Genomic DNA, 25,161 nt, shown 5'->3' on the forward strand with positions numbered 1-25,161 from the left:
GGGCTTAAAAATATTTTAGGGGGGCTTTAGGGATCCCTTAAAATAGGCCTATTGGTGCCACTGGCATCTGCTCAGCTTTTGTATGGGATAATAGGCCCCTGGTGATTGGGTATGTCAATGTGTGTTATCTGCATAACTTTGGTAACATATGTTGTTGTTTTCCATCATCTGAGCTAGAGGAAGCATGTAAATGTTGAATAGTAGAGGCCCCAGAATGGAGCCCTGGGGTACTCCGCTTGTCATTTTCATCCTATCTCATATTTGTAATTACCAATGGAGACAAAGTAGTCTCTATCATTTAGATAGGATTTAAACCAATTTAGTGCTGTACCACAGAGTCCTGCACGGGTCTTATTTTGCAAACCCACACCGCCTGTACTTAAAACCGCATCCGAACCTTTCCGACAGTAGCACAAATTACATTCCGCACCTGAGCCGACCCGCTATAAATTGATACCAACGCCCGACCCGCACCCGAAGCAAAATTAGACTGACGCAATTTTTAAAAATGAAAGTAAGCCAGCGTGTGGAATGGGAGTTCTGGGAGGGCGCAAGCACGCATGAATGAGCTCATATGAAATATACCGTATTGACCCTAATATAGGACGACCCTGATTATAAGACGACCCCTCTTTTCAAGACCAATCTTCAGAAAAAGACTCTGATAACCAAAATTCGTTTCTCAATAACAAACTCACATACCCTCCTGTCAATCTCTCGGAAGCGGCCGCTTAGAGGACCACGATAAGCTTTACTCTTACTGTTAGCGTTTTCAGACGGTCTTTTTGGACCCGCCATCTTCGGACGTTACACTCCATAACTCCATATTTCTTGGCTGGCTGAAAGTTTTTTGGCGCCTCCGTTGCATTGATCACCATTATCTTAAAATTAGCATCATAGCTCCGCCTCAGATGTCTGTTAACTTGCCCCACTTGATCCACTTCGCTCCGTAAAATCACCGCGTCTCTCCATTTTTCATCTCCTGTCACTTCTTCTTCTCCGCTGTGATTGACAGATAACTGCAGCCACAGTGTCAGTGACGTCTCTACAATAAGCTGGCGCCCTCTGCTGTTGCGGTCGTGTAGCGACCCAGACAACTATCAGCATGTGTCAACGGTTAGACCTCGATTATGAGACGACCCCACTTTGTCACATAATTTTCATCGAAAAAAACCTTGTCCTATATTCGAGTCAATACAGTACATGCTTATCATTTTGAAATGCAGGCATAATTTTGTAGATGTGTCGCTAGTGATTTTTTTTTTCTTTTTTCGCAAAACCCGACCCGCGCTCTCTAGGCGTCCGACCCGATCCGCACCCGTGTCCGACACAGGACATTATTTTTCACCCGTTTCATCCAAATTGGGCGGGTCACCCGTCGGGTACCCGCGGGTACCCGAACCCGTGCAGGACTCTGCTGTACCACAGAGACCGCAGCACTGAGATCCAGTAATACTAGGAGGGAAATTTTTCTGCTGTCTGTGTTGAAATTACTTTCATTGAGGACCTTGCCAAGAGTGGTCTCAGAGTGGTATTGTGGTCGAAATCCTGATTGGAAGACATCAAAACAGCCATTTATTTTTAAGTAATTGTTCAGCTGTTGAAAAACAGCTTTCTTAATGATTTTATATATATATCTATTTATATGGACCTGAAGAAGTTGGGGAAAATAGGAAGCGAACAACTTCTTTCTTTGACTGCTTTATCAGTCGTTTATTCACCAAGAACAAAAAGACACTCCAGCAGCAGGAAAACCACCAAGTCCCCTAGTCCCTCCCCACTCTGTTGCCATGGTTACTCACTCACAGCACTTTCGTTACCATGGTTATTCACTGATGCTTACTAGGGGGGCTTGCCCAACAGTCAGTTGTCAGTGAGAGGGAAAATAACCAAATGGTGCATTACGTCCGTTCAGTCCACTACAGGCCTATAATTATTCATTGCTGATGTGTCTCGATTGTTCTTCATCAGGAGAGGTTTATTGACTGCAGTTTTCATTGCTTGTGGGAAGACTGAGAGAAGACACATGTTGGTATGTCTGTAGTAGATTTGGAGTTATGCAGTCTGAAACTATTTTCAAGAACTCTGCTGGTAAAATATTAAGTTAGCATGAAGGAGATTTCAAATGTTGTATTATCTCTTGCAGGTTTTTGTCATTGATTGGATTAAATTGTGCCATGGTATTAGAGTTGGTTTTAGGTGGACACATGGACAACACAACTCCTGTACCTGGTACGATCGCACTGACCGCTTGTCAAATTTTCTGAACTTTGGCAGTGAAGAAGGATGTAAATTCATTACAGGCCCTGGTAGGTGTTCAGTGGCTACTGACACAGGAGGGTTTGTTAGTCTGTTGACAGCAGCAAACAAGGCACGTGCATTATTACTGTTTTTGGTGAAGAAGGACTGCCTTGACTTTTTCAGTTCTAAATTAAAAATGCCAAGTCTCACTTAATAATTGTCAAAATGAACCTGGAGGTTCGTTCTTCGCCTCCTGCGGGAGCTTTTCGACATTCCTTTTTGACAAGCATGGCGTTTCTCCAAGGAGATTTTTTCTTACAAGATACCACCATCACTTTAGTGGGTGCAATGGCATCAATGGCATCATAGAAATTTGTAACTTTAAGTATTTAAATTTTTTTTTGGCCTGAATGGCTTTATTTGATAGTGCAGCTGAAGAGGGAGACAGGAAACGGGGAGAGAGAGGGGGAGTGACACGCAGATGATCCCCGGGCCGGGAGTCGAACCCGGGTCCGCTGCAGTGAGGACGAAGCCTCTGCACATGGGACGCCTGCTCTACCAACTGAGCTAAACGGCGCCCCAGACATTTGTAACTTTAGAACTGAAATGATGTACAAGGTCATTGACAGAGAACCTGGAGAGGGAGGTGTGGAAGAGAAATCCTCAATGAATATGTCCCTAGTGTTTTCAGTGATTCTGATTCTGATTTACATTGCATTTCTCTGACTTTTGTTTTGTTTTCTGTTCCCACAAGCTGCAAGCTGTGTTGCTCTCTCACTCTCTATAGCTTTTCCTCCTCCTTGTCCTCCTCCTCCTCTCGTGTCATTCAGGCTCCCTTCTGATGGACCACGACCCTTGGGACCATCTACCTCTTCTGGCCCCTGCTGCCTCACATATTGATGGACCTGTATCGTCATACCCTGGGCTCCACTGGATCATTGCTCTCTTCTGTTTTGCCATCTCCTTATATCTGTGTGTCTGTCAAAAAGTAAGTAATAAAGTATCAGAACTCAAATTGTTTTTTTCTAAGCAACAACAGCATGAAATCATGGTTACAATAAAGGTTTCTAATGGGGGCAATGCATGTAACTCTGAAACACTTGTAGAAAAGTGATCAGTTGCACCCAAAGCACAATCAGGCAGGGGTCACTTCTCATGAGGGGAAACAAGGCCGAACTCTATAGGTGGACTAAAGAAATCCAAGATTTGGATGACATTCACTGAAAAAGTCCTATTTACTGATGAATCCAAATGAGAGATTTATCAATAACATATGGCTGTGTGTAAGGAGACAAACAGGAGGGAGAATGATACCGCAGTGTTTCAGACTCACAGTCAAACAAGGTTGTGGGAATCTCCAAGTCTGGGACTGTTTTGCCTCCCATGGAACTGACTCCACCATGACCAAGAAGAAGCACCCCTCAATTATTCAGTGCACCGACATGCTACACCCTCTGATATGATCTTTGTGGAGAAGGATTCATGCTGCAGCAGAATCACAAAACCCAAACACACCTCAAAGCTTTGACACAACTGCTTAAAGACCAAGACGACCATGGAGCGCTTACTGTCATGGACTTTCACCACAGTCACCTGACCTCAACCCCACTGAATATTTATGGGGGTACTTGGAGACTAAAAAAGCCAAGCATTCTGTGACATTACAGGAGGCTTTGTGGAACATTGTCCAATCATGCGAGGACAAAGCGAGTCGGCAGGTTTGCACAAATTTGTGGAGTCCATGCCAGTTCGAGTACATGCTGTCATTAAAAGTGACATACTAAATACTACATATTCTTAAATCCATGGACGTTTTACAAAGGTTCAACTTTTCACTCAAGTTGTTAAGCAGATATTATCAATTGTAAAGAAGAAAAACTTATTCAGTATTTTGACTAATGGTGTCCAGTTTGTGGACCTAACTCATATATTCCATTTTATTTTGGTTATTAATTAAACATATTTTATAACTGTCAGGTGAATGTAGAAGAGTAAAAAAAGTATAATATTTTCTCCTGAATTGTAGTTGTACAGATATATATTCTGTAGTAAAATCAAATGCAAATAAAAGTACCTCAGAATTGCTGCCCTGCTTGCCCAGCACATTTCTATCAGCCTCCAAGTGCTGGTGTGTGCTAGGACAAAATAAAGGGTTTTTTTTTTCCTTTGGCCATTGTTCTGTTGTGGATTCCTGCACATGTAGGTGTGGATGGAAATGAGCTGGCAGGCAAATTTCCAAAATGAGTACCAAGGAAGACATAAATATGTATGGCTGTAAAGTATAGTAAAGCTATGATATGAGGGTATTTTCAAATCAGAAATTAAAAGGAAATGGCAGAAGGAGTGGGATAGAGGGATTAAGGGCAAAGTAGGAGAAATTAGGAAAATCAACAGAAACAATAAAGGGAGGAGGACATTATATCAAAGATGAGGTTTGGTCACACAGGTCTGAAGATTACATTCAAGTTTATGAAGTATGGTACAAGGAGATGTGAACAACGTGGACAGAAGCGGAACATGTATTTTTGATTTGCCTTAAGTTTAGTTGAATAAGGCAGTCTTATAGCTACACTCCAAAGGAATCAAATAATTCTAGGTATTAGGAAAAATATGCTCAAGTGGTGTAGGTTTCAGGGTAATTTTTAGGTTTTGGAAAAAAACAGGAATTGCTGGGAGAATTTTATGTAGCAATGTAATAACCACTCTGATCCAGACTGTAGTCCAGGAAGGGGCGGTAATGCGCTTTAAAGCCGATTGTCGACCGCCATTAAAACCCAAAGAAGAAGAGGAAGCGGAAGCCTTTGTTCCGGTTAGGCATTGCACGTTGCGGGACGCTCTCCCGCTGAAACATTCATACTTTGTAAAGTCTGTTCTCGGCCTCGAAATGGTGAAATTATCTGCAGAGCTAATTGAGCAGGCTGCTCAGTATACCAACCCTGTGAGAGACAGAGAGTTGGATTTACGAGGTGAGTGACTTTTCTCTTACAGCTGAATAGGTTATTTGAATATGGTACATTAGCTCGGCCCGGCTTCGCGCAGGCCTGAAGCTCCACTGAAAGACGTGACAAGTTCGTGATTATACTACGTTGTATAATCTGCAAAATGCCATTTGTGTTAGTTATTACTGTTTCAGTCTGCAGCGAGCGGTGAGCTACGACGTAACGTTTTAAAGCAAACTAAAGCAGTATTCAGTATCGGTAGCATCCCGAGACATGGTGTTAGCCATTCAAACACACTAGTGTCCAGACGTATGTTATGTGCCACTGCAGATCACCCATATTGAGTGTGACGCTTCTCAGAGCAACTTGCCAAGAAAGTGCGAGAGAAGGTAAAGAAATCGGTTCATCTTTACGAATTTAAGTTGAATAGGCGGAAATATTTTCTTTTTGAGTACATATGGGGAAAACTTACAAGACCCTTTCAGGTTGTTGTGGAAGGCGTCATGGGCAGGGGCGTGCCTAGATACTTAAGACATGGGGTTGAGCCCTAAACAAAAGTGACCTGGGCACAGTTTTGGGGGAATTTAAAACAACAAAAATATAAACACAACACTTGTGTATTTTACTTGCATTTTTTTGAGTTGAAGTAAAAGATGTGGGACTTTTTCTATGCGGACAAACAGCTTAGTCCTCTTTAAATGTTTGAGACGATTTCACGCTGATCACCAGTTTGTACATTTTACTAGAGTCTTTCTTACCTTCCTTATTTACATGCCACCACAGCATGATGATAACATGTCATCACTTAGCGCAGCGGGAAAATTAGACTTTAATTTGTTAGCCCAGGTCTTGCGTTTAGATCAAAGCTGAGATGGGCCGAAGTGATAAAACCCCTGTCTGCTTTGGAGTCAATTGACCTGGGTGAACACCTTCCCATTGCATACAAAAGGTGGATCTTAGCGGGTTTAAGTACCAGTGACCAGTGGGGAAAGGGGTATGTAGGAGTGTCCTTACAGAGTTGTTAAGGACATGTGTGAACCAATTTCACCCCAGACAACATTTGTGCCTTACTTGACCTCTGTCAAGTTAGGCACAAATGTGAAGCTAGAGGTCAGTACATGGAAGGTTTCTATAGACAGAAGCACGGCTGTGCCATGGGGTCCTGGTGTTCCCGATAATGGCCAACCTCTACATGCAAGAACTTGAGAGCAGTGATTTGATTACCTTCACAGGAACTGCTCCTAGCCACTGGTTCAGGTATGTGGATGACACCTGGGTCAAAATCAGAACAAGGCAATAGGAAGCCTTCCCAGGACATATAATTGCTGTGGACAGTAACATCAAGTTCACGCTGGAAGACAACAGAGAAGACGGTCTGCCTTTCCTCAACATTGATGTGTACAGAAAACCGACACACAGAGATCAGTATTTGCTGTTTCTCATCGCCCACTGGAGCACATGCTGGGAGGTCATCAGAACCCGAAAAAACGTCCTAACCATAAATGAATGGCACAACACAGAAGGACAAACTAATAGCTTAACATCCACCAACAATCCAGTTCTGAGTTCCCTCCCCAGACAGCTTGACAAGCACTCACACCAGGGCTCACCTAGCCCTAGCAATCCACATGAAGGCCGGTTGGGTCAACGAACCACAAGTAGCCCAACAACTCTGAAACTTAGCTCACAGCTCTCTAAGGACAATCCCATAGAGAGTTTAAATTCCTGCAACTCTCAAGTTAGTTGGAACTGAAGAAGCCTCTGGGGTGAGCGGTGAAATATCTTGAAGAAACTGAAACGCATCCACGCGCCTGCGATACAGCACTTAGAATTACCATGTCCTCGATGACTGAGAACCGTCATCCTCAGTCATCATAATGGTTAGTCATTAGTAGGGCTGGGAGATATATCGAATATACTCGGATGTATCGCGACTTGTTCTCTGTGGGATGTAGAAAATGACTATATCGTGAATATCTGAGTATACATTCAATTGTCACGCAGTTGCTTTTAATCGTGGGCATTGAACTACAGGTTTTTCTCACTCTTTCTCATCTCCCCGCACAGAGAGATAAAACAAGTGCACCTAGTTACGTACATCACATTCTGTCGTGCGTGCAACGTCATACGCCCGGCAGCATGTAGCAGCAGAGATCTCAGGTAGCGGCAGCAGCAGGCGCTATGAAAAATGGAGGGAGAATTAATTCCCAAGAAAAACAACGCAGGATCCATCATCTGGTTGTGGTTTGGATACAAGAGGGAGGATGTTGAACAAATAAACTTAATATGTAAAGTGTTCTGCAAAAGCATCGCCACAAAAGCTGGTAGTACAACAATTTTATAACACCATTTGAGAACCCACCCGCTAGAAAACAAAGAGTGCTTGAAACTTCGCACAAGTGCCATATCAAAGAAAGTGCCGAAGCAACCAGCACTGACGCAGTTGAGTCTGGTGTCTTCTTTTCCAGAACAACACCATACGACAAAAATGGTCAAAAACAAAAGGGGATAACGTCCACAGTAACCTACCACATAGCGAAAGCCATGGCCCCAGTGAGTGTGGTTGAAAAGCCCGGATTCAGAAAGCATATCAACACACTTGACCCAAGATGTAATCTACCTAGTCGCAGATATTTATTTATATTTATGCCATACATTTCATACAGAAGAAACCAAAACTAAAGCTGTGAACTTTTCATTTTCACCATTTCATTTCCTATTATGCAGCAAATTTTTATTTTACTGTTTTTTGAAATGCTATTAGTGACATCATGCACAAAAAGGCACTTTATTTTATTTATTTGTTTAAATATTGTACTGACATTATGCACAAAATGTGCACTTTAATTTAGCGTTATTTTGATACATCATATTAGTTGCATCATGCATAAAAGGCACTTTATTTGTTTTGAAATGACATGTTTTTGCCACTGCTTAATAACTGTTTAATAAATACAGTTTTGATAAATTTGTTTAGTTGTGATTTTACCCTTTTGGCATGAATGTTTAAAATCAGCATATATTAATGCGGTATAAACAATGATTTAATGTAGACACGTAGAATCATCATACTGGCATGATTGTATGCATCAAAGTGTTAATTCAAGGCTAAGGGAAAATATCGAGATATATATATCGTGTATCGTGACATGGCCTAAACATATCGGGATATTAGTAAAAGGCCATATCGCCCAGCCCTAGTCATAAGTATTATTTCAAGCAGCTGCCAAAGCGAGCCCAAAAGTGATGTCGTCACGTCAAGCATGTTCACTTTATGGACATCGCTAAGCCATACTAAACCTATAATTTCTACGTGATTTTGAATTTGTCATTTGCAATAAAAAACAAACCCTAAATTCAGTGCACTGTCCATAACTGTTGAAAATGCAAAGTAGTAACAAAACTTTTTTTGTCTCACAGCTGTACCCTTCACTGTGCCAAGTGACCTTTTTTAAACCTCAAATTAATACTACATCATTACTTGATGTCATATCGATCTCTGGAGACAATAAGCAATAATTTTTTAAAGAGCATGAAATGGTTCTCAGTATTTGTTTTTTTCATCTCACAGGTTATAAAATCCCAGTGCTTGAAAATCTTGGAGCAACTCTCGACCAGTTTGACACTATTGACTTCTCTGATAATGAAGTCAGAAAACTGGACGGCTTCCCTCTGCTCAGGAGACTGAAGACATTGCTAATGAATAACAACAGGATTTGGTAAGTTGTATCTGCAACACCCTCCAATGTCCTGAATGTAAAGAATAGAATATGATATTTCAGTCTAAGATAAGTCACGTCATAATGTTAACTGAAGTTAAGCCGGAGCAATTCAGTGCTCAGTTAGGTAGGTTACAGCATGAAGGAGATGACGGTGCCTTAAGTCCTTATCACGCAGAGAGTCCACATTATCACTGCAGCCGAGGCTCTCCTCTTTTCTTTGCCTATGTTTGTTCACACTGAACCAAAGCACTGCGGAACCAAGAGAGGCGGGACCGGACACATAATGACTTTGATATCAATGTTTTTTGTGTTTTTTCAACGTATTTCCTCCAGTAATCTAAACATGTTTCTGCCAACTGTTTATGATCATATGGGTGTGGTTATAATATGTTGTGATTGAGATCCTGACCCACAACACATCTTAGAAAATTAAGAATTTATTTTTTTTTTGCTCTAAATTACATAATTGTATAATTACCATCAGTAAACAGTGGACCCAGTCTGACTTTCACTTGTGGGGAGGGATGCTGTTTTCTGGGAGAACTTTCACTGAAGTCTCGGTTGGGAGGGCTGACTTGTTGTCTGTACAAGATGCTAGAGACAACAACACAATAGTGGAAGGCGACAAAGTGAACCCTCACCCAGAAGTGTGACGAAGAGTTGGTTGGACAGGATGGCATCACTTTTCCACGTATTGAAACATGTTTTTTTTCCCTCATAAGATGCTGAAGACACAGCCTGCTACCACATTATTATTGTTGTTTTCTCCAGTAACGTTGCTTTGTGGGTTGAAGTGTGGGACATTTCTCTTTTATTTAATGAGTGAAGGATGGATGTGTTTAGTAGTCAGACTTTGAGCACCTTCAGACCAACTAGCCTGCTTAATTACAGCTCTGACTTGATTCTTAAAGTCCATGTAAACCAAAATCAGCCATTTTCTTCTAAACACATCAAACAAGTCATAAATGTGTTTACTTAAAACATGTAAAAGCCATTCGGCCATGTAGAATTTAATTTTGGAGCTAGGCTCACAAACTGTTTTTCAACATTTCTGTGTTCAGGATTTAATGGGCGGGTCAGAAATCATGCAAATCATGGCCGCGTTACGTAACGCGGCCATATGATTTGCATAAACCCGGCCCTGCTGCGGAAGTGCTATAAATACATTCAGCGTGTCGGCTTCAGCGGTTCTCCCACTCGCTCTCCAGTCTCGGATAGCATTGCTTACAATAGTTTGCAGCTAGCTAACCAGTCAACCAGTCAGCTAACCAGTCATGTCTCCTCCACATCCTCTGCATCTTTTCTGGATGCCACAGTGTGCAGGGTGACGGCGCTGTTATCTTATTTAAGTTTCCTTCGGATGACAACGTAAGGAAACGGGGGAGTCCGTTGATGCTGGTCAACTCCGTCCCCGGCTTGCATCCTCTCCTCCCGCCGACGAGGAGATGTGGCCGCTGCTGACCGCCGCTGACACTCTCCGTCCCGCTGACGGCGGGTCCCACCGGCATAATGTGGCCGCCACCGCCACCACCGCAGCTGCAGCCGACCCACTCCGTCCCGCTGACGGTGGGTCCCACCGGCGGTATGTGGCGGTAGTATCAGGGCAGCATTATTGGTGAGCCGTCCCAGTGTGAACGGATAATCCGGAGGCGCGGAGCGAGGGCGTGTCGGTCTGACAGTCTGATAACTGCTTAGGTCCTTCACTCAACTAAATACAGAGAAATGTCCCACAAAGCAACGTTACATGACCGAACAAAAGTAATGTAGTAACTGTAACTGTCTTTAGCAACTCATATGAGGAAAACAAATACCACAGCTGTATGTGGAGAAGCGTCTGTCCTCCTGTCCGTCCTCCGCCTGTCCTCCCGATTCTTCCTCACATTTCTGCTCACAAAACGGCGTCTGTCACGCTTGTCACAAGACATTAACTTACCGAGTGTTTGACGAAAATAAATCACCGCGACCGCCAGCCCTCCTGACCGAGACTACAGGAAACTGTCCCCCAGAAAACAGCCTCCGTCCCCGCGAGTGACAGAGTCAGACAGCGTCCTGTTTACTGATGGTGATTATGTATAGATATGTAATTTAGCGCGAAAAACTTCACTCCGTCACTTTCCAGGATGTTTAGTGGGTCAGGATCTCAATCACTACACGTTATAACAGCATCTATATGATTATAAACTGTCCGCGGGTTCAGATAGACAAGGAACACCTGGGGAACACCTGGGGAGACACCGACGTCATTAACATGACGTGTAGCCCCCGCCGCAGGGGCGTGGTTCCAGCGCCTCTAACTGACACGCCCCCAGCGTTTCACAGCAGAAAGAAGTGCTTGTTTTTCCATGATTTTGAGACCTAATTTTATATACTTAACAATTTTTTTTAATCTTTCAAATTTGGCTCAGTGGTCAATGATGCATGTTTCTTTGGTGTGACAAACTCATAACACAATTTTTTTGCCGCTTTACACGGACTTTAATGTAATTGGTGTTTTAAAGCTTTCTGCTGATAATGACTGTCATTTCTTGACTTCCCAGGGTTGTGTCAAACTATTATAAACAGACGGTGCTATGTTGTGTCTGAGATTTAAGATAGGCTTTCAGAATTGTATTATGTCATCTCACCAGTTCATTTAGCAATACAGCCTCTTTTTTAACACAATGTTGTGTTTGTTCTCATCGCTCATCAACACATCACTGAATCAGACTCAGGAAGTGTTGGTTGTTATCATTTGCACATCCATTTAACTTGTTAGATACAAGAGTTATTGCAAATCCAATCTTTATATGTCATGTGTACAGTTGGTGGGGCTACTTCATAGTCTCAAGCACTGGAAATATAGTTTTGTTCTTTGTTCCAGGAAAAAAAGAGTTGACAAATGTCCCAATGAAGAGCTGCCTTTTGTTTAAATGGCTCACAGTGTACTGGCCAGCCAGGACATTGCTGCATGTTTGTAACCCTCTGATATGTGTTTCCAGTCGTATAGGTGAGAATCTGGAGCAGTCTCTGCCAGGTTTGACAGAACTGGTTCTGACGAGCAACAACATTCAGGAGCTGGTGAGTGCATTTCGGCAGCAGTCAGTCTAATACAACAGTCAGAATCGTACACATTTTTATGTCTTGACGTTAAAGGAATAGTTTTGTTAGTTTAATTACTTTTGACGTGGGATTCTATGAGGTACTTATCCCATGTCAATGTATCACCTGCAGTAGATGATTGCCAGCTGTCTGCCTGTGGGAAGAGGCAGCACTTAGGTGCTGGTATAGTTTCAGCAGTACAGTAGCAGTGATAATTTGAGTTTTGAATACTTGTGTCCTTTTTTTGTAGGGTGACTTGGACCCGCTGGCCACAGTTAAGACATTGTCCCTTCTCAGGTATGAATCATCATTAACTCAGTTATTAAAATGTCTGGTGCTCTGCTGAATTCTGATCATCATGTCTTGAATCACTGAATTTTCAGCTTATTAAGGAATCCAGTGACAAACAAGAAGCATTACAGACTCTATGTCATCAACAAAATCCCACAGATCCGTGTGCTTGACTTCCAGAAAGTTAAGCTCAAGGTAAGTGCAAGGAGCTTATTGTGCCAATTTAAAAATGAAGTAATGTGAGTTACCAGCCTCCAGTGAAACCGTATAGAAGGGCTGGGCAATTTATTTATATGACATAATTATCGTGATATGAGACTACAGTCGTGGTGAAGAGTTTACATACACTTGCACAGAACATGTATCATGGCAGTCTTGAGTTCCACTGATTTCTACATCTCATTTTTCTGTGATAGAATGAGTGGAACACATACCACTTTGTCCCAAAAAGTAGTGAGTAAATGTGAACGTAGACTTTTGACCAAGACTTCATATGTGGTCTTAGATTCTGGATATGGTTATATCATTATGCTGTTCTACTGTTATACTTTACCAACTTTTGTTAAAGCACCAGTATTATCTCTACAATAATGTCACAATATCAATATAGAGCTATTTGGTCAAAAATATTGTGATAGTTGCCCAGTCCTAGCATTTATGAAGCGCTTAAAGGAGATTTCTAAATTTCAAAATATAGTTATTTTGTATAAAAATATGCAAGTGTCAGTTTAAGGCCATTGCAGTGGTTATTAACAATGTGTGAACTGCTCTTCCACCCTGGGGTTAATGTTCCGTTGAACATCCAGCAAAGTAAGGTTCTGGTGATTTGTGCATTTTCCTGCCTGGCCTTGACTCAGTCTGTTATTATTGAGCGTTTTCAATTTAACTGTGTGATATCACCATAGGAACGGCAGGAGGCGGAGAAAATGTTCAAGGGCAAACGAGGTGCTCAACTTGCAAAGGATATTGCCAGACGAACGAAAACGTAAGATGAAAGTCCCTGTTTGACAGCAGCTCCTCAGAACCACTTGATCCTGGCTGATGGACCGGGTTAAATGAAGACAAAAATAAACCCTGTCACCACCAGTCATACTGTGCATTTGTTCAAAAAAAAAAAAAAAATGTATGATTTTTTTTTTTCTTCTTTTAGCTAAGTGGAGTCATTGAGTATTTCACAATGCAAGAAAATCCCTTGAATCTTCACCAAAACGTGTTACTCAATCCTTTGCCCCAGCAAATATGCGCAGAAACATGCCTACCTCAGTGGAGGTCATTAATCTCAAAATTGGCCTGATGTCCGCCATTCAAACCTGAAGCCAGAGACACTCACCACAGTGTTGCTCAGGACTGCTGTCAGTGGACTATGTATCAGTTTATTTTGACTCAAGAAAAGATACTACACCTGATGTGACTACACTGGTTGAGAGGTCAGAGAAGCCCGTGTGTGTCCATGTTGTCTGAATGATGTGCTTTCCTTTCAGATTCACTCCCGGCGTGGCAGCACAGCTGGAGAAGAAGAGGACGGGGCCATCTCAAGCTGATGTGGAAGCAATCAAGGTTCACTTGTTAACTAAAACATGGTCGCCTGTTTGGGTTTTGAGACCTGGGCCTGAATTTCAGTCGGTCCCTCAACCAAAGTGTTAAAAGGGTTTATGTCTGTAAATTAAACACAGACAATCCACCCAACACATAAATTAATAAATCTTGGCACAAGGATCACTTACTTTTGAGTTTTCAATTATATTTTAGTCTCTGTATTTAGTCTTACTATTAAGCAGACTCCATGGCTACTGAGCTTAACTTCACTAGAAGTGAGGTGAGGTTAAAGCTTGTTACTGAGGTCAAATATTTATGATCAAGGTATGATTAACGAGTCATATTTCACTCTTACACAACGTAGCTTTGAAACATTATAAAGTGATTACTGAGCATAGAATTCGTCAGACCATAATTCTGGGGTTTGCATGAGTTTTACATGTGTTTGTGTTACAGAATGCCATCGCTAATGCTTCGTCGTTGGCAGAGGTGGAGAGGTTGAAGGGGATGCTGCAGGCTGGTCAGATCCCAGGCCGAGATCTCAGACAAGGTCAGTGCTGAACAAATACTATTCAGTGACTTGACTAATGGTATAAAACCAGGAGGACTTTTGACTTATTGCTTCATTCAGAAGTTGTAACCGAGATGCGTACTAAGGCAGCAAGATTGCCACCAATCACAGGGGTAGTTTCTGATTGATAGTTGTGAGTAGTCATATTGTTTTAGCCATCTTTTTATCTTAAAAGACCAAACCAACAAAGAAAAGTGGGGAAGTAAGAAAGTACTATGAAAAAGACTAAGAATAATATAGGATGGCCCCGGCCCTTTCCTGTTAAATTCTTCTGAATTCGATTTGTTTTTATCTTATAAGGTATTAATGTCTGATGGATGAATCTATTAATGTATAAAATCAGGTCCAGCTGGGATCGAGGAGGAGGAGGAGGAGGAGGAGGAAGAAGAAGAAGAGGAAGATGGTGCACAGATGGAGGCAAATATGGATGGAGGTGCTGAAGAAGAGACGAATGAGAGAGATCAAGAGGAGGATGATGCAGACATGGATGTTGAGTCACATGTTAATGGCTCCTGAGTACCCTGAAAGCATGTTTTCTGTTTTTTTTTTGTTTTCTTTTCTTTTTCATGTTGTAGATTTCTTGTCTTGGACATACATTTATCGGGGCAATTTTTGTTACGTAAAATGACTTACAATAAAAATTGATTTCTTATTGCTGTGTGAGACTATTTTTTTTTAAGCAGTCATTACCAACTGAGTGCAGTCCACAATGCCTTGTGTATTGCACAGTTATTTGCAGAACTCAGAAGAGATGATCAAGAGGAATGGTCATATTCAATTTGTTAGGTATCAAAGAACTTTGAAATGCAGTCAATACCATTATATTTGACACATCCTACCTGGTTAAAAACTTGTCTTGTAATGCTGGCTTTCTGCTATACATATGGAGTCTCAGCCTCGATTGACAACCATGCTGAGAAAACCCAGTCATCAGGCTTATTTTAAGACTGACTGAAGATATAGGTTGGTTTTCACAAGCTGGATATCAATAAGCATGACTTGTATAAAATCAATTGAGTGTCACTTTATTGATTTAATCCATATTTAGAGATTTATGGACAATATAAATGAATAAAGGGGCATTATTGTAACTGCAATTCAATTTGGGGCCCCTTAAATTCTTGGTTGTCCTGTCGCAGTACATATAGTATGTACTATGTAGTATGTCATGTTTGATTTTGCCACATTGATTTGACAGACCATTACTAAAAAAGTCTGCATTGTTTGTACATTTAAGTTTACTGAACAACCTCAGTAATTCTTCAGAATAAGCTTTATTGGCCTAGTGTGTTTATACAGTTAGTGTAACTGGTTGGGTTGCTCTCACTACAGCTAAGGGTAAGAACACATGACTGCATGGAGAAAGACAACTGTGTCTATAATGCAGATGTATTTGTTTATGTATAGTGGCTGAAATCTCCCAGTGTTACCTTGCATGACCACCTGTTTGGTAGTTAGTCATCGCCACCCCACTTTTAGCAAAAAATATTTTATATCATATAGAATGAAATATATTGTATTTTTCATGATGTACTAGTTATTATTATACAGTTATCTGTACAATATATTATGGACTTATAATCTTATGTTATGTCATTTTAAATAGTTCTGTGGTTTCCCACGATCAAAAACGCAACACGAGCCGACACGTCATCGTAAACGCAACTCTGCGTTTTAGCTAGCTAGCCAATTTTGACAAAGATGGTTGACAGAAGTGCTCGTCACGACGGGTAATTTTAGAGCCGGTAACGTTTAATACTCAGCACGAGGGATAGGCTTAAGTACCCTAAATATTCGGTGTGTTATGGCTGAAATGGATGATGTTGAAATTACGGACGTCAATGACGATGACATGCCTTATCAGGTGGAGAAGGGGCCCGTCAAGAACCAGGATCTAAGTTCCGTGGGCACAATCGGTAACTTCACATGATAACAAGACTGACTTATTTAATGTTTGAGTACATCTGTTTTGACAAACGAAACAAGAGCATTTTAAGTAACGATACATGTTAGTAAGTTATGCTAGTAGTAAGCGCTGTTTTTTTTCTTCTTTTTTTTTTGTCAAAACGTTTCACTCGGTTGCTATTTGATAATCATGTTAGCTTGTTTAGCTAACAGCTACGTACGTTGGTCCAATCTATCGTAACGTTAGTTTGCTGTGTTTGGATGATTTGAAGACGTTAAGGTTAGCATGATTTGAAGCTTAACAAACCGAAAAATTGTTTTGATCTGAATTAAATGTGAAATCTACGCATAACAACATGTGCTTGTAGTTTATTCATTTCCTTTTCCATTAATACACCGCGGTAGCCAGTAATATACCGCTATGTTGTTAGAATAGAAGGTAATTCATGTTTCCGGTATGCTCTGTAAACTACGGTGGCCGACGGGTGCAAATCACTACAGCAAATCAGAAAACATACAACAGCGAGGCAGAAAACATACAAGTTCTGCCCTTTCCGTTTTTTACAAAATTCGGTTGTGTGTTCTGGTTAATGTCGTTTTTTGGAATTTGCAATTGTGTTTGCGACTTGCTGTCGTGTTTTTTCCGACTTGCCATATTCGTTCTGTAGCTGTTTCCCCATCCCTGATCTTCCTCCTCAGCTCCCTCTACACAGCCTTCATCTCTTCCTTATTTCCGGATTTAAATGTCCTTTTTTGTAGTTGATGAGAGCCTTTATATCAGGATGTATCCAGGGTTTGTTCTGGGGAAAACACCGTACAGTCCTGGTGGGTACAGTGTTCTCCACACAGAAGTTAAATTCGTCCATTATACAGTGTGTAAGATTGTTAATGTACTTCCCACAGGCTTTAGTCGAAACTGTGTACAAGGGGTTTGTACACAGGCAGGGGATGAACAGTGTTATGATCAGATCTACTTAGGGGAGGGAATGGTGAGTTATATGTCTCCTTTTCCCACTACAGATGCGCTCAACGGCATTTAAGGGTGTCACGCTCAACAGTCGTCTGACGTTTAACCCATAGCGGTGAAACCTGTTCAAGATGGTCTGATCAGACATATTGGTTCCTCAAATGTCTCCAGTGGTGTAAGATATAGGTCCTCACATTCTGGTCACACTTTTAAATGACTACATAACTGGGGGCTTTAATTGTGAAGAATTTATCTGAAATGAAACATGTTTGTAACTGAATTAGTGGATCGGGACAAGCACGCCATTGGTTTAAGACACACCTTCAAGCAGGTAGCCCAGTTGTTGTGGTAATGCAAATCCCTGCCGTGCCAGGCTGCCATGCCGAGTTAAACCGAATAGAGCCAGGCCTGCGGATGTAATGTAAACGCGGCATTGGACTTCATTGGCACTATAATTTCCCTACTCCCTTTCTGGATACGGGCCAAAGCCATGTGGTGCTCTTGCTCAGTCAGCTTATATTGGTGGACCATGACTATTTCAAATGTCCACAATGGACCCTACCTTCTTATCCAGTGCCATTTACAGCCAAAAAGAAACATTTCTGCTCTAAAATGGCTTCCACTGTATGTCTGCGAGTTTGGAGTTTCACCCCTCATTTGAGTTATAGCTACAACTGAGCTGAAGCAGTTCCACAAACATACAAAACCATTTTTCATAACTCTGATTCCTGTAAAATGTGCACATGAATATGTCAAATAATAATGTGTATAAAACATGCGTTTCCCCCTCAGTCGGAGAGATTCTTTCCCAGTATGGGTGGTACATGCTGGTTTTGACGGTGTTGGTCTACCTCCTCATCCAGTACCTCAGCAAGAAGAGGTCCAGCCAGAGCCCACCCCCACAAACAGAACAAGGTCAGCATCAGTGCTTACCAATATCTGTTGATATACCTCGTGCAAATTTGCATAATGTCGAGGTCCAAGCACGATGTGGTCTTAAAGGATTTGGGGAAAAATGTATATTATTATTATTATTGTTATTATTATTATATTAAGTGTGTATGTCTTAGTAGAAATATTTGTATTGATATATTTGACTTCTGTGCAACAAGAAATGCATGTACTGTTGTGAGTAAATTATCCCTTATATGACAGAGAAGAGAAAAACTATAAACTGTTGAATTATTTAGTCGATTAAATTAATTGTGTCTGTCACCACTTTGGATAAGCTCAAACTAGACAGTAGTGGCATCTTTTGTGATACGCTCATGATTTTCTCCGAAAGATGCTGTGCTCGTGGCGAGAAAACAACTGGCCATGGAAGCAGCTCGGAAAAGGATGCAAGAGGAGCTTGATGCCAAAGCAGCCATCTTCAGAGAGCATCAGAGAGAGGTGCAGTAGTGAAATATAAATGGTTGACATATATAAGATTGAGTCACCATGATGTCAAACCTGAACTAAATGTGGATGTTTATTTTGTGAACAGCAAGAAGAAGAGAAGAGGAGGCAGAAAATAGAGATATGGGAGAGTATGCAACTGGGAAAGAGTTACAAGGGAGCTGCAAAAGCTTCTCGAGTGAGTTTAATCATGTATAAGTTTGTCTTTTTTACTTTAACCTTTACTTTAAGGCTTTTTTTTTTCATTATTATGAACACATTTTAAAATACAGTAATGGAACGTCATACATTTTGCAAAAATTCTGTGCTAAAGTAGTATTCCCATCATCTCATACTTTATATACTCCATTACATTTTGGAGGCAAATATTCTACTTCTTACTTAGTTACTTTGCAGATACTGCATCAGAGCAGTTTGACTTGTTCACTACTATATTCTGCAGTTACATCACCTTGCTTTGTACCCCTCCACTTAAGTATGATATAGAAATTGTATCAAAGGTTGTATGGGCTGTTAACCAGTGTGTATCACTGCAGGCAACTGAGGAAGCCAGCTCATCTCAAACTGTGCTCAAATCAAAGACAGACAAGAAGTCACTTCGCGGTTCAGGTATGTACAGTACACAGCTGAAACACAGCCAGCCCAGTTAGTTTTTCACAGTTAGTGCATATCATTTCTCCCTACTCTGACACAATCTTGCACTGATATTTAATAGAAAAATGGAAGCAGAAGTATGCATCTCTATGCACATTCATTTTTATCAGTGAATGAGTGATTGGGCTTAAACCCATTACATGGACTTGCCCACAGTCAACTTGCTGCATTCTGTTCTTTGTGTGTTTCAGACTACAATCCCCTGAACGGACAGGGAGGAGGAACCTGCTCCTGGAGACCAGGCAGGAGAGGGCCGTCATCTGGTGGATGAGGTTAAAGAAAGTCAGTGACATTGGTTTATGACCTTTGACCTCTGACATTCTGAGATGCTCACTGACTGACGGAACCAAGCTTACAATGTCATCAACGCCACACTTTATTACGATTATGTTTAACTTGCTCCATATTTGATGTCAATCAGTTAGCATCATTTATAGCATATACCTGATTTTCTGTTTGATTCTAATCTTTCTCGGCTGCTGCTTTGTTAAACCACAGATTATATGGCTAATGTAAGTCATGCTGTTTAGGGGTTTATATATTTTGGCATTGAAAGCTTGTAATGAAGCCACTTCTGTAAATGGTGTGTAACCAGCAGGTTTGGCTGATATTTCACAGTCAGTGTGTTTTGTTTTTTTTCTGATATATTATTTTGTGTTTGTCAGTGTGTACCACCCATAGCTTTAGAGTTGTTATGATAACAGCAGCTATAGCTGGTATCACAATAAATCATACATTCTGGTTAAATGGTTACAAACTTTTTAACCAATCAAAATGTATGTTTGTTCTGTTCCACACATTTTTTTGCAATAAAGACATGATCACCAGATGTATTTGTCCAGTCTGTAACTAGCATTGTTTTAATCAATGTTTACTAGCTATCAGTCTTCTTCTTCTTCTTCCCTGCCATTATTGGAGCGTTTTGAACATTAGCAATGTCAATGTCAACTGCGGATCAGTGGAATATTATGAAACCCCTGACAGGAGGCAGAGAAACACACAAAACAGGGACCCGCACTTGCTACATAGCATTACAAGTGGTCAGTATTCCAGGCTAAATTTTAATTACTGCCAATATGTTTTTGACTTGGCACCACTACAGTACAGTGTGGACTGAAATGATAAGGGCCTTCGTGTCTTGAAGAGTGGTCAGAAGTAGTAAGAAAATCTAATGAAGACCACTTTTTCACAGCAGACCTGAGACCAGGCCTTGTCGTGTAAGAGAGCTGGCTGAGACATCATAACATATTCACACAAAATTGGCTACAACAGAGTACTTGTACATGTAATACTTAAACATACTACACTGAACTTTAATTGGCTTTGAAAGTCTCTATGTAACACTGATGCCTCTGTATGATATAGATAAGCAAACAAGACTATCAGCAAGAAGATTGGCTACGTTTGTATCATTATGGTCATTCTAACTATAAAATAAAAAAAATGAAATCATAGTGTAGTGCTGAGGATGAATAGAGGAGGGTCAGCCTGAGGAAAGAAGCTGCCCCACAATGGTGGCATGACACTAAAACATGGTTTACTGTCTTCCACCATTGTCATATTACAGTTATTAAGCTTCCATAGCCACATACATATGTGTTAGGTCATCACTGTAAATGTTACTGTGTTCATAAAAGAAAAATAGTAACGAGTTGCTTCTTTCTTTCACCTGCTTTCAGAGCAAATGCACTGGTTAGCCAGATCAAGGTTTTTAAGGGGTTGGTGCTCATCCCTTTAAAGCCAAAGGATGAGTGAAGTAGCACAGTTACTATACCAGGAGTAAAAGAAGAACAGAGAAGCTGAATGTAGGCATTGTTACAAAAACCATATTTATTTACAAGTCAAATAAATAATTTTTCAAAAAAAAAAAAAGGCTGGCATAAACAATCACAGGGGATTGGCTGGAGCCGACATAGACTGCTTAAGTGCTGAGGGGCAAGGAGCATGGCTAGTGTCTTCTTCTCTCTGGTGGAGTAGTTCGGCTGGTGGTGTTTAAACTTAAAGGAAAAAAACACATGGTTGGCTCAAACCGCTGTTGCCACCCTGCAACCGCACAGCACCTGTCCTGATGCACTGGCATCAACCTCAAGATTAAACAGAAGGGATTTAGCCACTTCGAAAGCACAGTGATACAACTCACTCCACGCAAAAAAGGTAAGCGGGACTGCACAACCGGGGAACCATAACAAAGAAGTAACTACAAAAACATTGTTAATTCATGCCTAGAAAACATCCATGTTCACATTGGAACTTGAATGGGACAGCACGTGACATCACTGCCTGTACCTTAGCATCCACCAGACAGACTTGACCGTGGCCCGCCTGCTTCTATAAATTAGTGACAGCAGCTTTACTGAACTCACACTTGGCAAGGTTTAACGTCAGTGATGCCTTGGACACATACTCTGTCCACAAGTGAGAATAAACAACTACATCATCTAAACACAGATTACAGTTTGATACACTTAGTGTTGGGAGATGTGCCAGACGTTGGAAGGTAGCAGGCGCGTTCCTTAGGCCAAAAGCCATCACATCATACTGCAGGAAGTGGTCAGGGGTGATAAATGCTGAGATATCAGACACTCTGGGTGTTAGTTCTGACAGGAGGAGAGGAATTGCATTTCGCTCCCAATGCAGGGAGCAGACTGCAATTCCTCCTCTCTGCCTTCATACCGGGCCAAACAAAATGCTTAAGGACATGATTATACGTCTTGGTAACGCCTAAATGACCAGACCACAGGTTTTCATGTGCTAGCGCTAGCACATACTGTACACATAGTACTGTCTACACTCACCAAGAACTTCCATTTGGCACACTGTAGTCAAGTCCTCATCACTACCACCTGGTTTTGAAACCCACTTGCGCATCAACATGCCGCTGTCAACAAAAAATGACTGTTTTTCACCACACTCATCAGTGTTCTTCTAAGTTAAACACTTAGCTAAGGATGAGTCACCTTTCTGAGCACTGAACAGAGGTTTTCGAGTCAGCGGCATGGGGTCTGCAAGAGCAGATAGCTCATTTTCTGGCTCCTTGGCCAATCACCAGCAGGGGGCAACCTATCCTCCGCCAGGACGGAGGCAAGGAATGAGTCACACAAATTGACATTTTGGGTCAGCATAAGAGACTGCTCTGAGTCAGAACATTGGCCAAAAACAATGTTTAGCTAGGTTATCATGCTCAGACTCTGCAAACTCTGAAACAGGAAAAACTTAACCACCAGCAATGTCATCCCCCATAATGAAGTAAACACCATTGATGGGAAAACAAGCACCAACTGGAAAGAGACCAGTTAACAGCTTACACTTAATGTGGACGACATGGGGAGGTGCAGATACAAACCCCATTTTAATACTTCTCACCACTGCACTCACATCACAGGCAGAGTCAGCTAGCATACGCAGTACACCAGAAAGGATGAGGGACTGTGAGCTAGCTGTGTCTGACAGCACCGTGACCGGATGCTGGTCCTCGGTTTTACCTGTTAGAGAGAGAAAACCCAAGCTCACCTGAGGCATCAGACAGATCCACCAGTGACACAGTCTTAATTAGCCCAACACCTTTTGGCCAACTTAAAACTGACTGAGACTCACTCCTGCAACTAGAGGTGAAAAAAATCCCACTTGATCTGCTAAATAAGTGGCCTGCTGCAGAGTGTCTACCTTCTGCTCATTCAGATAAACCACATTACACTCAAATAAACAGTTAGGTTCCTCAGGCAGCATTAATTCACGCACACAAGTGAAATATGACTCAAATTCACACTTATGAAACGCGGGGACCCAATAAATATTTATACTCACATCAAATGTGGAGGAATCAGAAGACTGAGCGCTGACAGGAGAGCAGACTGTGGCCTTCTGCAGCTCTAGCTGGCGCGTCTTAATGGCAGTCTTTGTCTCCAACCTTTTAAGCTCCAACTCCCTCCAGAGCTGAAACTGCCATTCCTCCTTCCTCTTCTGAGTTTCTAGCTGCGGGCGAGCTATCCAGAGCTTTAACTGAGCATATACCTTTGAGCCAAGAGACAACTCGATAGAGAGTGGCTTGAACTGAGGCAGCGTAAATGACTTAATCTCCGGCCCAGTTTCTCCTACACCATAAGTAGGATCAACAGGCCATGGGCCCAGCCACCTCTTCCACTTGAGGAACAGAGCGGCTGGCGACCAAGATTCAGACACAGGGTTGGTAAACACCCCTTTACTAACTAACCCAGTAAAAACAACAATTTTAATGGCCAGCTATTTCAAACTAATCACACTTCCTACGCAGCTCAAACTGACCCAAAGTAGCATTACCCACAATCTCATCTAAGACCAATGTCAGAAAACACCAAAACAAACCTTGGGATTTAGTGTGTAAGCCTAAACCAGCTGTCGAGTTTAGGCTAACACACTGAAGCCCAATCACTCAACACTACCCCTGACTGGTGAGCAAAACACATCACAATCACCTACAGGGAGCGCACCTGATAAAACACTGATGACCGATGCTGCATACAATTATTTATAAGAACGAACTGCCTATCAAAAACTTTACCTGTTTATCTTCTGGAGTGTGCCGGGCTTAAGGCGATTTGAAAGGCGGCCAAGGCCCTGAAACGCCTACCCCCAACAAGGAAATTTGACTGTTGACTGTTGCAAATTCCAGTCTATGAGTAGCATTTCAGTGTCCACTATTGCACTTATATTTTTTCAAATTGTGTGAACTTTGTAATAAATGTCAGTGACATAAAAGGCTTTTTGTGTTGACAACTACTGAAATGAAAAATTCCAGCCGGCTGGAAAGGCTTTTGTGCTAGATTTACTCAAATGTAGGTTGCACTGGTTGTTCAGTATGCCTGCTTACACAGACCTGTCTTTGATACACCAATAGAACGAGCTGTTTTCAGAATTTAAATTGACGTATGCCTATAAAAATGTGTATAATTATTGTGTAAAAACATAATGCAGCAATGAAACCGAGGAATGGTGAATATATGGGTAAATAATTACATCTTTAGTCTGTCCTTATAATTGTAACAACTTGCAATCCTGAATTTGCAAAGAAACAAATGAAATATATCTAATGAATAACAAAAAGGCTTTGCACTAAACATTGAGAAGTGGGGAAATACTGCCCCCCATTTGTTTATAGCTCCCTTAAATAGTGTGAATCCACTGGCAAGAGGCACACAAGGACAAAAAGGATTACCATAATTTGTCAAATATTCCCCACGATAATTTTAGATTACTGATAGTTTGTTTCCTGTGCCTGTGGTTTGTAGCCTGGAAAATTAAGTCAGTATATAAAATCCTGTATATGGTCAGAAGGGCTATACTAGTTTATAGCTGTGCATGCTTTGCCAGTAGCAGATGTGGCTATTCTGTTTTCAGTGACTCAAATACGGACTGGTGATAATTGATTAGTGAGATCCTCTGGAAGGTCTGAAAGATTTTTTGGTTTGTAGTGTATAAAGAAACATTAGACAAACTTGGTAAACTGAAAGACAGAACCAACACAATACAGGTTTCACCGGACACCAAGGGATTATTGTAGATAACAACATCCACGCGAGGGCGCTCGAGACCACAGAGCTAGCAGAGAGCAACGCCAGATAGTGTGGAAGCTGAGCACTTGGATTTTTTTGTTGTGGTTCCTTTTTTTGTCATGTTGCCCAAAATTAGACATGTGTTGTGGCTAAACAAATGAACAACAATCAAAGTATGTACATTAAATAATAAAGGACGAAATATGCCACTCGTGTTCGCAATGCATTTCCTCTAAAGTTACACGTTCATTATTAGTTTTTGTACTGGACTTGTCTCTAGGTTTTTTCATTTTTTTCCGTCAAGTCTAGGTTTTATTTCTAATTTCTGCCG

At 41.4% G+C, this 25,161-nt stretch overlaps 2 protein-coding genes across 2 annotated transcripts; both read left to right on the forward strand.

Moving 5' to 3' along the window:
* The first annotated feature begins 5,018 nt into the window (after window positions 1-5,018).
* Window positions 5,019-15,030, forward strand: snrpa1 (small nuclear ribonucleoprotein polypeptide A'). Its single transcript, XM_030413952.1, has 9 exons — window positions 5,019-5,207; window positions 8,752-8,899; window positions 11,881-11,959; window positions 12,231-12,277; window positions 12,364-12,466; window positions 13,177-13,256; window positions 13,753-13,828; window positions 14,264-14,357; window positions 14,722-15,030. Exons 1-9 carry the CDS (start codon window positions 5,126-5,128, stop codon window positions 14,892-14,894), a joined length of 882 nt encoding a protein of 293 aa, XP_030269812.1. The 5' UTR covers window positions 5,019-5,125; the 3' UTR covers window positions 14,895-15,030.
* Window positions 15,031-16,011: 981 nt separating this feature from the next.
* Window positions 16,012-20,131, forward strand: selenos (selenoprotein S). Its single transcript, XM_030413953.1, has 6 exons — window positions 16,012-16,294; window positions 18,043-18,165; window positions 18,536-18,642; window positions 18,737-18,826; window positions 19,185-19,257; window positions 19,494-20,131. The coding sequence occupies exons 1-6, from the start codon at window positions 16,183-16,185 to the stop codon at window positions 19,571-19,573; spliced, it is 585 nt and encodes a 194-aa protein (XP_030269813.1). The 5' UTR covers window positions 16,012-16,182; the 3' UTR covers window positions 19,574-20,131.
* The last annotated feature ends 5,030 nt before the right edge of the window (window positions 20,132-25,161 follow it).

This window comes from Sparus aurata, chromosome 4, assembly GCF_900880675.1.
Source record: "Sparus aurata chromosome 4, fSpaAur1.1, whole genome shotgun sequence".
Classification (NCBI taxonomy): domain Eukaryota; kingdom Metazoa; phylum Chordata; class Actinopteri; order Spariformes; family Sparidae; genus Sparus; species Sparus aurata.

Bases quoted from the DNA above. Each gene is read 5' to 3' on its own strand.
- selenos (XM_030413953.1), top strand. From the start codon at position 16,183: ATGGCTGAAATGGATGATGTTGAAATTACGGACGTCAATGACGATGAC. The intron at 18,166-18,535 runs GTCAGCATCAGT...TTTCTCCGAAAG, and splicing joins ACCCCCACAAACAGAACAAG to ATGCTGTGCTCGTGGCGAGA. The intron at 18,643-18,736 runs GTGCAGTAGTGA...TTTTGTGAACAG, and splicing joins TCAGAGAGCATCAGAGAGAG to CAAGAAGAAGAGAAGAGGAG.
- snrpa1 (XM_030413952.1), top strand. From the start codon at position 5,126: ATGGTGAAATTATCTGCAGAGCTAATTGAGCAGGCTGCTCAGTATACC. The intron at 5,208-8,751 runs GTGAGTGACTTT...TTCATCTCACAG, and splicing joins CAGAGAGTTGGATTTACGAG to GTTATAAAATCCCAGTGCTT. The intron at 12,278-12,363 runs GTATGAATCATC...CTGAATTTTCAG, and splicing joins AAGACATTGTCCCTTCTCAG to CTTATTAAGGAATCCAGTGA.